This window comes from Anopheles coluzzii, chromosome 3 (assembly GCF_943734685.1).
Source record: "Anopheles coluzzii chromosome 3, AcolN3, whole genome shotgun sequence".
Classification (NCBI taxonomy): domain Eukaryota; kingdom Metazoa; phylum Arthropoda; class Insecta; order Diptera; family Culicidae; genus Anopheles; species Anopheles coluzzii.
Genome location: NC_064671.1, coordinates 87920349 through 87934158, shown reverse-complemented (window position 1 = coordinate 87934158; position 13810 = coordinate 87920349). Strand labels below are relative to the sequence as shown.

The 13810-nt window shown below is 43.3% G+C and overlaps 1 protein-coding gene and 2 non-coding genes across 4 annotated transcripts in view; all 3 read right to left on the bottom strand.

Annotated features, from left to right (window-relative positions):
* Nucleotides 1–13810, bottom strand: part of LOC120958783 (matrix metalloproteinase-2) — a 270470-nt gene that overhangs the window by 197834 nt on the left and 58826 nt on the right. For both annotated transcript variants that reach the window (XM_040381788.2, XM_040381789.2), the window contains 2 exons: nucleotides 4413–4514; nucleotides 4147–4343 (listed from right to left, as the gene is read on the bottom strand). In XM_040381788.2, coding sequence (XP_040237722.2) covers nucleotides 4147–4343; nucleotides 4413–4514 — 299 coding nt within the window. The remainder of the gene's footprint in view (nucleotides 1–4146; nucleotides 4344–4412; nucleotides 4515–13810) is intronic.
* Nucleotides 4608–4680, bottom strand: Trnar-acg (transfer RNA arginine (anticodon ACG)). The gene has a single exon. It is a non-coding gene; the product is annotated as a tRNA-Arg (tRNA).
* Nucleotides 5498–5581, bottom strand: Trnal-uaa (transfer RNA leucine (anticodon UAA)). Its single transcript has one exon. It is a non-coding gene; the product is annotated as a tRNA-Leu (tRNA).

The following is a 13810-nucleotide window of genomic DNA, read 5'->3' as shown; positions in this document are numbered from 1 at the left end:
AGAAGCAGTGGCTGAGACCGCTGCGACGAGATGATAATATTACATTATATATTAATTATTGTTATTAGTAGCAAATTGCTTCGGTCGCTTCGGTCGCACTGGGGCCGGAGCAAATGCAGGACGTCGACGGTGACACAGGACGACGGCAAGGGAAGGCAGGTGTGTCACTGTGTCTGTGTGCATGGGTGCCACGTTCCTTAATGGAAAATATGCTTATAGGAGAAGATTTTCGCTTCCGAAATCTAATTACAGTCGATATGGAACGCGCAGAAATTAAAATTCGATTTCAACGTTCACGCTGCTGCATGCTGCCGCCTGGCGCTTTGGAAGAAGTGGTTTAGTTTCAGCACACCTTTGATACAATGTAGGACACATAGGTTTCCCATTTAATACATTCTATCAGCCGTTAAAATAACATTCATGCGCGTATGGTGGCTCTCGAATCACTACGACAATTATGACAACATTTCCAGTTTGAGGCGTAATTGCATCGGAAATGGAATGCTCAAAATGGAACTTTAATCAATTGGATGCCCTCGGGTGGGCAGTAATGTTATGAGGAATGGAGGTGTATCCAATACATTTTATTTGGTGACATTTTAGCAACCAATGCTTGGTCAGTTACTTTGTCATGACTTTTTTTTTTACTGTGATCAGTTCTGCAAAGCGTCACTGACATAGTCATGACAAATGACTATGTCAGTGACGCTTTGCAGAACTGATCACAGCCGCCTGAAACAAAATAATGGGGCCCTTCACGGTTCTAGTCAGTTTTTTGTATGGAGTTTAACAGTTGGAGGCTGAAATCATGTAAACACTCCATACAAAACCACACACAAAACTAGCCTGTAATTATCAGTCTAGATTATTCTAGCCTCAAAGCTAGAATTAGATTCGAGTACCTGCTCGAAAACACAGTGTTGTTTACATTTTTCCCAAGGTGCATTCAAGAGATCAGGTGATGGAATCCAGAATCAAAGTGCATGTAGTCCAGGTGATCTCATAGCATATTTTTTTAGCCAAATTTGAATATCTCTTTCTGACAGGATGGGTGAAATCTTTTGTTCAAACAGGCTTTCTGGTAGTTTGACGAATATCCAAAACATTCTTAAAATCTTCATTTAGAAACAGAAGCGATAAAAATCAGGTTTCTAAATTCATACACCTTGGGATAATCCTACCTGTATATTAAACCTGCTTAGATAGCTGCTCGAAAACTGCTATAAAATGCAAACAACTAACAAGCTGAAATTTAAGCCAACCAACTTAAAACGGAAAGGACCCCAATGTCAGCGTCACGAGCTCTACTGTAAAGATCATAGGTGAGACTCAAACAGTTGGCCTGACCATCACATGCTTGGTGACATTTTGTGGAACTCTTGTGGGACTCTTGGTCAGTCACTTGGTCGCGATATTTCCTGCCGGTGATCATCGCAATAGTCATGATAGATATGCGGTGTGTGCGAGTGGTCCCAAGCAACAAAATGAGCATATTTTTTCGCTCAGTTTGACCCGACAGGCCATCAAAGCAAACCGAGCGAGAAAGCATGCTCATTTTGTTGATTAGGACCACACACCAAGTATATTCCAGGAATGTCGTGTTTATCACCCACAGAAAATGTCGTGACAAACTGAGTGTCCAAGAGTTGGGTGCTAAACAAAATGTCACCAAGCATGTGATTGGTTGGTGCCTGTGACAATAGCATTTGGCAGCACTGTTCACAGCCAGAAAAATCATGATTATACTTGCGACTGTATTTAGCCCAGCTTGTCATTCAGATTATAGGATTTGATTCAATGCTGATTTTCATTGAGTATCAGCAATGAACATCAAGCTATCACTGATATGTTCATTGTTTTCGGTGGAGAGCACATCATTACTACAAATGCGCAATCCAGTAAAAAGCCCACTTCAGGTGTTATGAGATATATATAATTTATTACTAAATTCAAGTCTAATAAATTCAAAATATATAAATCAAGTTTATAGAAATAGCTCTAAATATTGATTTTAATCGATATTCAATATTTGAGAAAAACTGTAAGTTAAAATTATTAAATGTTAAACATTACCAAAACTGTTTCACACCACAGATTTTCTTCGACAAGTCTTGTTTCCTGTTGTTGACAAACTTCATAGAAAAAGAAACTTTACCAAGAAGCCATGACAAGGCGATCTTACGCAGTACAGCACCTACGGAAGGCCAAACCTATTGGTAAAACAGCCAGAAACAACCCCGTTTGGAAAACAATCAGACAACATTTGCAAACAATTACGCAAAACCACGCCATTCACAGCCAGGGAAAACTTTCCACCTTTCCACTAAAACATTTGCAAAAGGTTTTCAACAAGCATACACACAACTTGCGTTAAGGCTTCTCGGCAGGACCACCGACTAGTTTTAAGCTAAATACTACTGCCGGAAAGAAAACACTTTTTCTGTGAAACATTCGTCAGCGGTAAAAACCTTTTTCACAGCTTCAGGTTTCATTCCCCGAAGTTCCTTGTCTTACATTGGTGCATTACTCCGCTTCTGCTAGCGCAATTCATAAACTTCTAACCGCTTTTATGTTGTCACATTTTTCAGATTATATTCAGGTTTTTGGTTTGCCAAAAAAAAAAGCTTACCAGAGAGGCAAATTGCATTGGTTGCAAGAAACAATTGTTTTTCTTACCATTTACTGCCAATTCTCTTTTTCTGACAACTCAGGAAGAACGGGCCACATAGACTTCATCAAACCCTTGCAAGTGGTTGAAAAGGACATTCGGTACAGGACGATGAATCCCTGGCGAAGCAAAACGTAGACATACACAGCGGCACGTGGCTCCACGTGACGTGGTTCTTTTGGCTGCACGTGATGTAAATAAAAATGGCGAGCCAGGGAGAAAGCTTTCGTTGTCAAGCCAGTCCCGAGGATCGGAGACTCTGACACCCTGAACAGAGTCCTCCGTGAGCGAAACGTGAGTCCATCTGTTAAACGAGCCACTGTTTAGAGCCAGGCCGTCAGGCATAAACAAAACAATATGTGTGTGTGTGTGTGTGTGTGTGTGTGTGTGTGTGTGTGTGTGTGTGAGCTTCGGACTGAGACTGGGATGAAAAACACACCGCCAAGGAAACCACCAAATGCTGAACAACATCCAACAAGTGGTTGACCAACGACGACTGCACGAGACGGCGTCCCGCCGTTGCATTAGTTTAACGGTTTGCGAGTTCAAAAGGGAAGAGGAACATAGAATTATAACTACCAAAAAAGCTACCAACCATGCCAAAATGACAGCAGGCAAAAAACAAAATCAAGACAGACCACCCCTTAACCGTAGAAGGAGTTTGGCAGTCTTGTTCTAAACTTTGTCCCATACCACGGGGAAGAACATTATACCCGGACGACACGGAACAGCAAAGCACACAAAGGTGAAGAAAGTTTGTGTTGTGAAGCGTTTGTTTGACTTTCTTCCGCACCACCGTGAGCCTACTTCTTCACCCTAACCTTAGACAAGAAGGACAAGACGCTTGTTTGCAATTGCAAAACTCCCGAGAGCAGATGTTCTTCCAGCTTCCGGGTTTAGCCCCATCCCTCCTCCCAAAAGGGATGTCAATTATCCGTACTTCATTAAGCGCACAATTAGCACCGGAAGCGGACGGGAGCACCACACAAACAAAATCACTCAAGTTGTCAATTCGATTTAGCTGTCTCGTCTCGGGCGGAATCTGAGCGAGCAAAACCTGGGGCTGGGGCAAAAGGAGGACAAGATTCATTTTCTTTGCAGTTCAATTACGCTGGGCAAGTGCAGTGGGTGTACGCGGTGCTATTGATCCATCTGCTTCCCTAAAACGTTAAGTAAACAGTTGAAATCTAACCCCTTTGCTTGGCCGCGTTGCATCCACCGAGACGCCGAGACGACGGCTGTTTGCCAATTTGTTCCTGTCAAGCGAGATGGCGCACCCATTGACGGCGGCACCGGGACGGCCCGAGATGGGAAGGTGCCACTTTTCCAAATCAGTTACGAGGTTGATTGTGTTTTAATTTAATTAAGTAATAAATTGAGTATCGGAGCGCACGCGACACTTTCATGTCATTGGTCTGGTTTGTAGGGGTTGGGGTGTTTGGGGTTGAGAATGATTTTGCTACATCCTGTGCACTTACCTGTAAGTTACGATGGGATTCTGCCACTTCTGACCCTGGATGACGTACCGTCGGGACCGAGACCGCTTCAGGCGCACTTCGTACGATGGCCGGAAGTCTAGCGAATCTTTATCGTCCGGAGCACCGCATCGTGGCCTTTGCATCAGTGCGAGCGTCTCCTCGTCGACGGTTCCAGTTTCCTTGAGACCACCGAATCTCTGTGAAAGAAATAATAGATTAAAACTAGTATGTTGCGATTTGACGTGTACGGCATTTAGTAGACTCACCTGAAGCGAACGAACCGCTTGCTCCAGTTCTTCGATCGTTCGTAGATTGCCCGTTTCGATGTTTGATTTTTCCAAGTATCCAAACTGCATCAAGTACTTTTGCTAAAAATAAAAAAAATAGAAGAAAAACATCACACAAGTGTCACTATTATTTCCACGTTAACACAAAAGAAAATAAAAAGAGTTTCTCATGAGCGATCCTGCCAGGAGTCGAACCTGGAATCTTCTGATCCGTAGTCAGACGCGTTATCCATTGCGCCACAGGACCCGGTTGATCAATAGGGTGCTTACAGGCCTACTAATTCTACGCTACGTTTCTGCCATTCATCGTTGCTTCCATTCATTTCTAACGTTTTCTAACGGCACAACGAAAGAAATGTTGCGCGACAGCCAATCGTGCGACAATCATCAAACGCAACTATTACGTGCGACAGTTGCATGGTAAAACCTAAGTTGCAACACCAAAAGCACATATTTTCTATTTTAAATGAAATTTCATATTCATCTACATTATTCATACTAAACAAATTTTCAAACGTTTGTACAGCTGTAGTAGTAAGTTAATAACTGTTACTCTTTTTGTTATGTTTTATTAACAGGTCGAGGTAAGAGGACAAGCTACACCGCTAGTAACAAAATATGTATTCATTTTTACTGGGTTTTTATGGTTCTAAAAAAATCTACAAAATAATACAGCAGACTTTTATCAACGCTATTAATTAAATAAATAAATAAAATAATGTTTTTTTATTTATGGTGTTTCATGTTTACAACAACAAAAATACAAAAAAAAACAACAGCTTACTCTTTCCTGTTTCATAAAGTAATATTTAGCAGCTCTCAACAACCATTTTGTAACTTTTAGATAACTACTACATTAGAGGTTACACACATAATTACAACTTAGAGAGGGATTTAAGGGAATGCAGTCAATCAGATTGAAGTACGTAGTAAGTAGTACGTAAAGTAAAAGTCCAGTTACTGAAAAAGTCTTGGAAATAATTGTAATTGTTTCGTTGTAATAAAACGTGCGGAATTTAATTGTAACATAAATCACAATTCCACAAATTTCATCCTCTTTTGCTTGTCAGAAGTGGGGTTCGAACCCACGCTCCCTTACGGGAACCAGAGCTTAAATCTGGCGCCTTAGACCGCTCGGCCATCCTGACTTGGTGTCCATTTCTCCAGAGTTTATACTTTTGCAATGGCACTCTCTAATGCACTACTCAAACGGATCAATAAACGAATCCAACTTGAAAGGATAACGCATTGCCTTGCCCCATTTTTTCAATGCAGAGCCAAATCGAATCACAGTCGTGAAGCAAAACGGCAACAAGTTTTCGCTCTCCAAAAGAACATAGAGTTATCAACAGCTCAGCCCCAACTGATCTGCAGCAGTTAGTTGGTTAGTTGGGTAGATTTATGACAAACAACTCGACAAACGACAATCGAGGAGCATAGTCAGCGCAATAACTGTCAATTTACTTACTAATGGGCAAGCAAGGGCGCGTCCGATTGCAGCAAAAGCAGTTCAAAGAGTTAAGACTAAAGTTTCTTTTGCTCGTGTCGTTACTGCCGCCGCACGAGTGCAAAGGTGAAAAATTGCAGACACAAAAATACCATCATGATGCCAATCGCTGTAAACACTCTGTCTAGTCAGAACGGGAGAGGAAGGTGCATCCCTAAAGGAGCTCGAGATACCATCGACGCGGACAATACTCTTTCGCTCTGTCTGTGGACTTCCGCACAACCGCTAATAGGGAATCAATTCGTTCGCAATTGAATTATGACCATCGGTCTTTACAAGTTAGCCGAGCCGAACGAAAACACATACCCCGATCGAAGAATTGCGTTACTATGGGCAAAAAAACAGTAACAATAATGATTACAGAGAAGAGAAAAAAAACAACAAATATATCCCTTCGGGCGCGCATCCTTCCCCGTTTGAGACGGCGGAACCTAAAGGGACCCACCGAACAGAACAAATTGCCAACCACAGACGACACAACGACACCAGTTGCGCGGCTTCACCTTACACTCTCTCATTTTGCATCCTCTTTTGCTGCTGCTGCTGCTGCTGCTCCACGTTCGCTCGTGTCAATTACTTTCACAACTTGCCACACCACTGCCCATATTTCGATCGGGTCCTTTTGCTATGGACCTTCCATTTTTCTTTCCCTTTTTTATTCGCCATTCCCTTGCTCTCTCTCTCTTTCTCTCTCTCGGTGTGCCTGCTTCACGTAGTACACTCTACTTGTGGTCTTAATTAAATTGTCTCTCCGTAGTCCGTGCGCCTTAACCCGATGACAGCGTGTGTCCCTGCTCTGAGTCAATTCTCGCCCGCCCGATTGGCGCCAACGGTTTCTTCTTCGGCAACCGCCAAAGGGACACCACTTTGGCGGACTTTACCGACCGCAATTAAATGCATCCCCGGAACTGCACGCACACAGTTTTAATTGATTCGTTTAGGCGGGCTAATAAATTGTATGCTTCTCGGGAGGGTATTCGAAGGGGAGCATGAGCAATGATTGGTAGTGATTAAATTATATCCAGTGTTTGTTATTTTCGCTGTAATTTCCTTATTGCCCAGCGCATCGTTCATCATCTACAGCAACAAAAACAACAGAAAAACCGAATCTTTCTTACATTAACACTGTTGGGAAGCGTTCTTGGGTGTGTTCGGGGTGTTCATTTTGACAGCATCCCTCTTGGACGCGTCAAACATCCGGTGACGTAAAACACGGGTAGGCTTTCACGCCGGGACTCCGGCAAGAGGAAATCACATCACAAAAGCTTTCAGCTACAATTTCCGCCTCTTCAATGTGTGTGCTTTGTAGTCCTTCCTCCCGATGGCCGGTGAAATTTAGACTGAACACAGTCCTTCAGTAAACCGAGCAGTGTATTTTTCTTCTTGCTAGCATTTTAACCAACACTCGATTAGTGAAACCAAAAGCAATAACCTCCTGAAAGTGATACGTTCCCCAAACCCCCAGAGACTCGACTGCGCGGGCTCATAGTATGATTGAACAATTTAAAACTTCGATCAGGATTCTTCTATTCACACACACACACAAAACGAAACGAATCCTTTCCAAATGGTTCTAACGACAGACGAAACAGACGACGAACTGAAGCGAACGACAGCCAATATATAGCGAAGCAAAGAGAGAGAGGACATGAAAAGCGGGGCCAAACCGCTATTAAAACAGTTCCCAGGGATTTTCCAAACATTAGCTCGACTGGTGTTAACGGTCAAATCACAAAATCCAACGATCTATATCCCTTTTGAAATCCATCCCTCCGTTCGATATCGTATCACAGTACACACGAAAAAAATAAACGGGAAAGATATCCTCTTTGCCGACCGACGTCTACATTCCTAGAGCGATAAATTCGACCGAAGCATCGATTTGCATATCCTTCTACTGCTCCTAGGATTCTAGGTCCGAGAGGTCGCTTTGGAGCCATTTTCGAAAGAATCAAACTCCCGCAGGCTGAGAAGGAGGAGGTTGGGAGAGAAAACTAACGAATCAAAAACTAGGTAGAGTGAATGACAGCAGCATCGAGCTGATGCCGAATTTGACGACTTCGTTTTTTTCGTCTGGTTCTCTGTGTTTGTGTGTGGTCTTTTGAGAGTTTGATCATAAAAATCTACGACAACGTAGAACGGATATTGCGACCGTTGTTGTGGGTCTGTTTTGTGGTCCAATTTAGTGTGTGTGTGTGTGCTTGGTTGTTTGTTGGGAACCATTTCAACGCAAATTTAGAATTGGCGACTCCCGGTGGAGCAAGTAAATCGGTTATCCGATCGGAAGTAGTCGTGTAAAGAAATTCAAAAAGCAATTGTACCGTCTCGTGTGCGTTTGTTTGGATGTTTTAAAGGAAAATGAACGGATAATCAGATTAGAATGAGTCATAGCTGTCAAGGAATGCTCTAGATCCAAACTATCTTGTTGAGTTGATAGTTAATACTTTAAATTCTTAATCTTACAATGTTTTATTACATTCATCCCTTACAGCTAGGAAACATGCATCCATAATCGATCGTTTCATTCTAGATTATCCGTTAAGCTCTCGTCTGAAGCAATTGGCATGCCGGGACACACTTCAGAGAACAGATCAACAAACAATCTAGATAGTAGGATTTTTGCTTACGACCCATTAATGAAGGCATGCTCGGTCCCCAGCACACTCCAGGATTGAATGGATTCCTATAAATAACCCTTAAGCCATTAGCCATTCGGGGCAGCAGCGTCCCACGTGCCTACCTGGGTGATAACATCGCGATGTGTGCGGTGACAAAATGTGTGTTCCGGGTACCGATTACTGTCAGCAAGGATTATCGGCTAAATGCCTGCCAGCAGGACCCTCCCTCTCCGACACCCTCAGGCAGCATTTTATAAATAGCAAAACGATTCCCTGCTGCTGTGTGTTGCGCGGAGAGGTCCTGCCGAGAGGCGAACGCTTTGCCCGGAACTACAAGTTGACAAAGACAACACACACACACAACTAATAGTTGTCACATCGGTCAATAATCGACGTGCTTTTAGTGCACTTGACGCTCGCATTCTAAGCGATCGAAACCCGGCCGTGCCGTCACCCACAAACTATGCGCACACCTTGCCTGCATTCATTCAGCAATTCCTGATGGTGATGACTTTGTGAGCGGTAGTTAAAATAATTCTACCACAGGGTCGAGGGTGACAGGAGATGATGGGGTTGTGCACTAACGACACACGTACACAAACACATATCTGAAGCACCGGGACCTGCTGTTGGCATCGTTCCACATTGGGCAGCGTTAAAGGTTTTTTATAGGACTCTGGTACACACACACACACCACACGACCCTCTCACACCGCCGTGATCATAGAAAATCGAAATTGGCCTGATTGAGATTGATTTCAAGTGGATAAACTTCACAGCAGGTGAAGAAGTAAGCATTGTGTTGGAATTGTTGAATAGTCCCTGCCAGAACCGGGTGTCCACACCGGACCAGCCAGCAAATCAGACCATCAGGGATGCTGGGTGTATCGTGTGCGAACGATATGGATTTTATTTATATTGTTAACTGTATTCACACAAACACACACACACAGCTATACATCCTCGCCTACTTCGATTATTTTGGTCCTTCGAGCCGGAGGACGCCGCATTGACATCGTCATCTCCCGTAACAACCGCTCTCGAGCTCTCGAGTGCGGCTTTTTAGACCGTCCTCTAGTCACCGTTCCGCCGTACCAGCAACATGCCGACCGGCCGCCGGCCAGGAAGAGCCCACAACAACACACCAACCACCACCCCCCACTCAGCTAGAAAGCGAGGCAGGACACACACACACACACTACTGCAGTGTGTACGCCCATATTGATTGACACACTCGAAAGCGACCACACTCGGGGTTCGGTGCGGCTGGAGCTAGACCCAGCACCGAGAGCATAAATAGAATTGTTTCCAACCTTGCCAACCCAAACCCTTCCTCTCCCCCCCCCCCCCCCCCCCCCGACCGTAACTGACCACAGAGCCAGGGCCGGGGCACAATAAAACGAACTCCAAAACACCGATCGGGGTCAGCGCGAGTGTGCGCCTGCAAGTGACAATGATTCCAATCGCCGTAAATGATGAATGCTTCAATGGTGGGTTACCGAACCCATCGAACCCCTCCCTCCAACATAACAGTGGCCCCCTGTCTCTACCCGCAACAAAGCAAACGACAGGTTTGCGTACTGTATGTAAAACAATGTATGTTTGTTTGTTGTACCCTCTGCTTCCTTTCTATTCACGTCGGTGTGGTGGTTATTTTTTATCGTTTGTTGCGAATGACTAATTACACTTCCGATGGGAGGTACTTGCATAGACTAACAAGAGATGTGGATAGAGAGAGGGAAGGAGGGCATAAAGCAGGACAATAGTACCACCCATCCCGTTGACGGTATCACTCCATAATACGAAATGGTTAATCCGCGTGGTCCGAGCAAGTTGGTGTGCGCTGGCTTGCACTGTTCGCGCTGAAGTCGTGCTAGTCCAGCCCTGTGGTACGTGGTTTTAATAACATCCGGACGATGAAAAGTGGACGTGTTGTGCTCGATTAAATGAATCTACAGCCGCTGTGGGAGTTCAGCAGGAGGCACAACGGTGCGAAATGTATGGTCGTTTCTAATGATTAAGCTTATGCGTGATGAGTATAAGCTTGTTCTATTTCGGGGAATGAACATGACCTAGCTATACAGCACACGGATCGGATCACAGGCAAAACGACAAGTGGTATTAATTGGCCACGAACTAGAGAGAGAGAGAGAGAAAGAAAAAGTATATCCAGGAAATTTTAAGAGTAAGCTCGATGTTATTTGCGCAAAAATTACTTACAGTGAAATTAGGCTTAAATAACAATAAATTGGCTAGACTTGTATGTATCATCTTCTGGTCCACCCGATCCCAATTAGTTTTAATAATTAAAAGTTTCTTTGCACCATAGTGGAATTTTCCAATTGTGTACAATTCAAAGATACATTTGAAAATCGTTTTGCTTTCCATTTTCCTGTTTCAAACGATTGGAACAGTTTTAAACATCAAATGTTCACAATTGAGCAACAAACATTTGACATATATTGATTGACAGTTTGCTAATACTAATATGTATCGTAAAAAAAAACAAATTATATTCAAAAAACAAAGAAATATGTGAAAATAACACCAAACAAATAAAATTGACTATTTTAATTCAAATTTCATACTTCTTTTTTCAAAAAGATTACAAAATTTTGAACCACAAGCAATGCAATAGAGCGCTATAAATTGAAAAATAAACACAATTTCCTCGCTCACCAATAACACTACATCAATACTTGATGGGTTAAAAAGATCGCAACCCACCCATCACACAATAACGACCTCCCGCAGAGTGAAGACGTGCATAAGATTTCCGTTAAAAATAACGTTCCCCTTACATCGCTGCCACCCCATTCGCTGGCAAACGGCATACCACCTGCACCTCTGCACCAGCTTGGTTACTGGAGAAAAAAACGAAGAGTAGATTGCAGTGCAGGCACGTCAGAAAAATCCGTCACGTCCTGTTTGCCATCGATTTTGTGCCGCATCCAGAGAGCCAACTCCACTGTAGGGGTTGTTCGAACCCACCACACCAAGTCTTGACGTCAAACGATGATGCACTCACCATTGAAGAAAGCATCATCAGCCCCGCATCCGCACCCTAATGGATGCAACCCTTCCCCCCCTTGCTCGGTAAAGAGCTTCCGGGTGACCGCGATGGCAACAATAATAATGGTAACAATGGCAATGAATCCCGCATCCCCCCACCGCTTCCACTACCAGCATGGAAGGGACGGCCGTTCGATCGCAAATGCATCGCAAAAATGCACGTTCGCGGCTTTAAAAACAATGTTACTTTTAGTGGGGAAGAACACCAGGACTACTTCTGGACGCCAGGGACGCCCAACTCGAAGGGCCGGCTTGATCCCCGTTTTGCAACAGAGTACACCACTGACGGCGCCGAGTTAGAATGATTCAATTAATGCTCCACGCTATTGATAATCAATTTACGCCCTCCCACCCGGGGCTTCCGGTTCTGCCTTCTCTGTCGTCGGCGTGTACGCGGCCGATAAGGAGAGCGGAAGTAGCATAAGGCCAGGGGGCGTTCCGTTCGCCTGCCTGTGCACCATTTTTCAACGAAACCCATCGTTGAAATCGTCTCCGTGTTGTACCATACCGAGCGCGGTTGTGTTGTGTTGCATGTTGCTACATAGTAAATGTTCGGCTCACTGGATGGATAACGGACCACTCCCCCTCCTCACGACAGCTCTTGAAGAAAGCAATAAGAAACTATGGTCCCCGTGTTTATCCAATAACGATTATTGTACCATAAAAGTAATGCCGCGGACTATTGATTTTGCTTCGTCGAACCGTCGTCGACTAAGGGATCGCCCGCTCCTGGGACAATTTTTGTGCAGCTTCCCTTTTCTTACATAGTGTTAAGAATGGCAAGGAAGAAAATATCCTTGCTCCCCAAGTTTTGTCCATCAGGAGCTGTTTTTTTTTTCGTCCGCGTTTATAGGGAAATTTTACGACATCGAATCGCTTTTATGTGATTTCCTTTCCATTTTTGTTTTACTTTTCTTTCTTTTTCTTATTTTGCAACAGACGGTGCTGGTGGAAAATACACCAATTTTATTTTCCTCCGCAAAACCCCCAACCAAGCGCAACGTGCATGAGGAGGCTGCAGCTAACGAGCCATCGCAACGATCCGTTTGTACATGTGTTCTTCTGCCTCATTTGCGCCATGAGTTTTGCATACGGAATATGCAGCGAGTGGAAAATCGGGCAGTGCACACACACACACACACTTTCTACCCATACGTTTCTTCCGATTTCACAAAGCGCTTGGGACACTACTGCCGGACGGGAGGGGTATCACTTGGTCTGGGTTTTACGAGAAACACGCCCACGTTTAATGGTCAGCGCAACAAGAAGAAATTGCATCCTTTTTTATGATTGTGAGTGAGAAAGATTGCGCGATATTTGATTATTGAAAAAGGCTTTTTAAAACTTTGAAGCAAATAGTGTTGCAATATGCTTCATCTTCCCAAAAACCAAAGCAAAACATAAACTGAGCTGAACATACTAAGAATGCAGCTGACATTTGAAGCTTTTTTTTTTTGTAAATTAAAGATTTTTTTTACGAAATTCCAAGGAATCTTTCCAAGGATCGACTGTTTGCTGGTGAAACCTTCCCTTTTCTGCGTTTTTTACAATGCTTATTCTGCTAGAAAATATCTGTCAAACACACTGTTTCACTCAGGCGAGGGAACCCAGTCAGACAGCCTACTGTTAATTTACCCATTCGCGCAGTTTTGTGTCTGTCATAACAGTAATTTAGGAGCAATTTAGCGGTACGAAGTGTTGTCGTTTGTTGTCAGTGAAAAGATATAAATAAGAACTATAAGAGTATTGTTTTAATGACCTTTTAGTGGAAGAAGACGTCGGCGCTGTGTTCAAAACTGTTAAATAAAAAAACAGTCGAGAAATTGCGTCTATTAGTGCTATTTGTGCATAACCTTCCTTCTTCTGTTCAAGTCGAGTTTACTAAAAAAATACATTGTAATCGTTTGTATTAAGTTATACAATGATTGTATTAAGAAAAATGATTGAATATAACCATCAAACTGTATTATAATACATTTCGTGTTATTTATTAACAATTTTGCCGAAAAAACAATAAAATAATGGAAGGAATAGGATCTGTCAAAACTGCTCGAATGGGTAAATTAACGACTGCAAATTTTCCATTAAATTACTCTTAAATTACCGGTAATTAAGTGGTAAGATAGAGGTAAATTAAGTCCGATTTGTCCGACTGCGAAGTCTAGCAGCCTTTGGAGAAT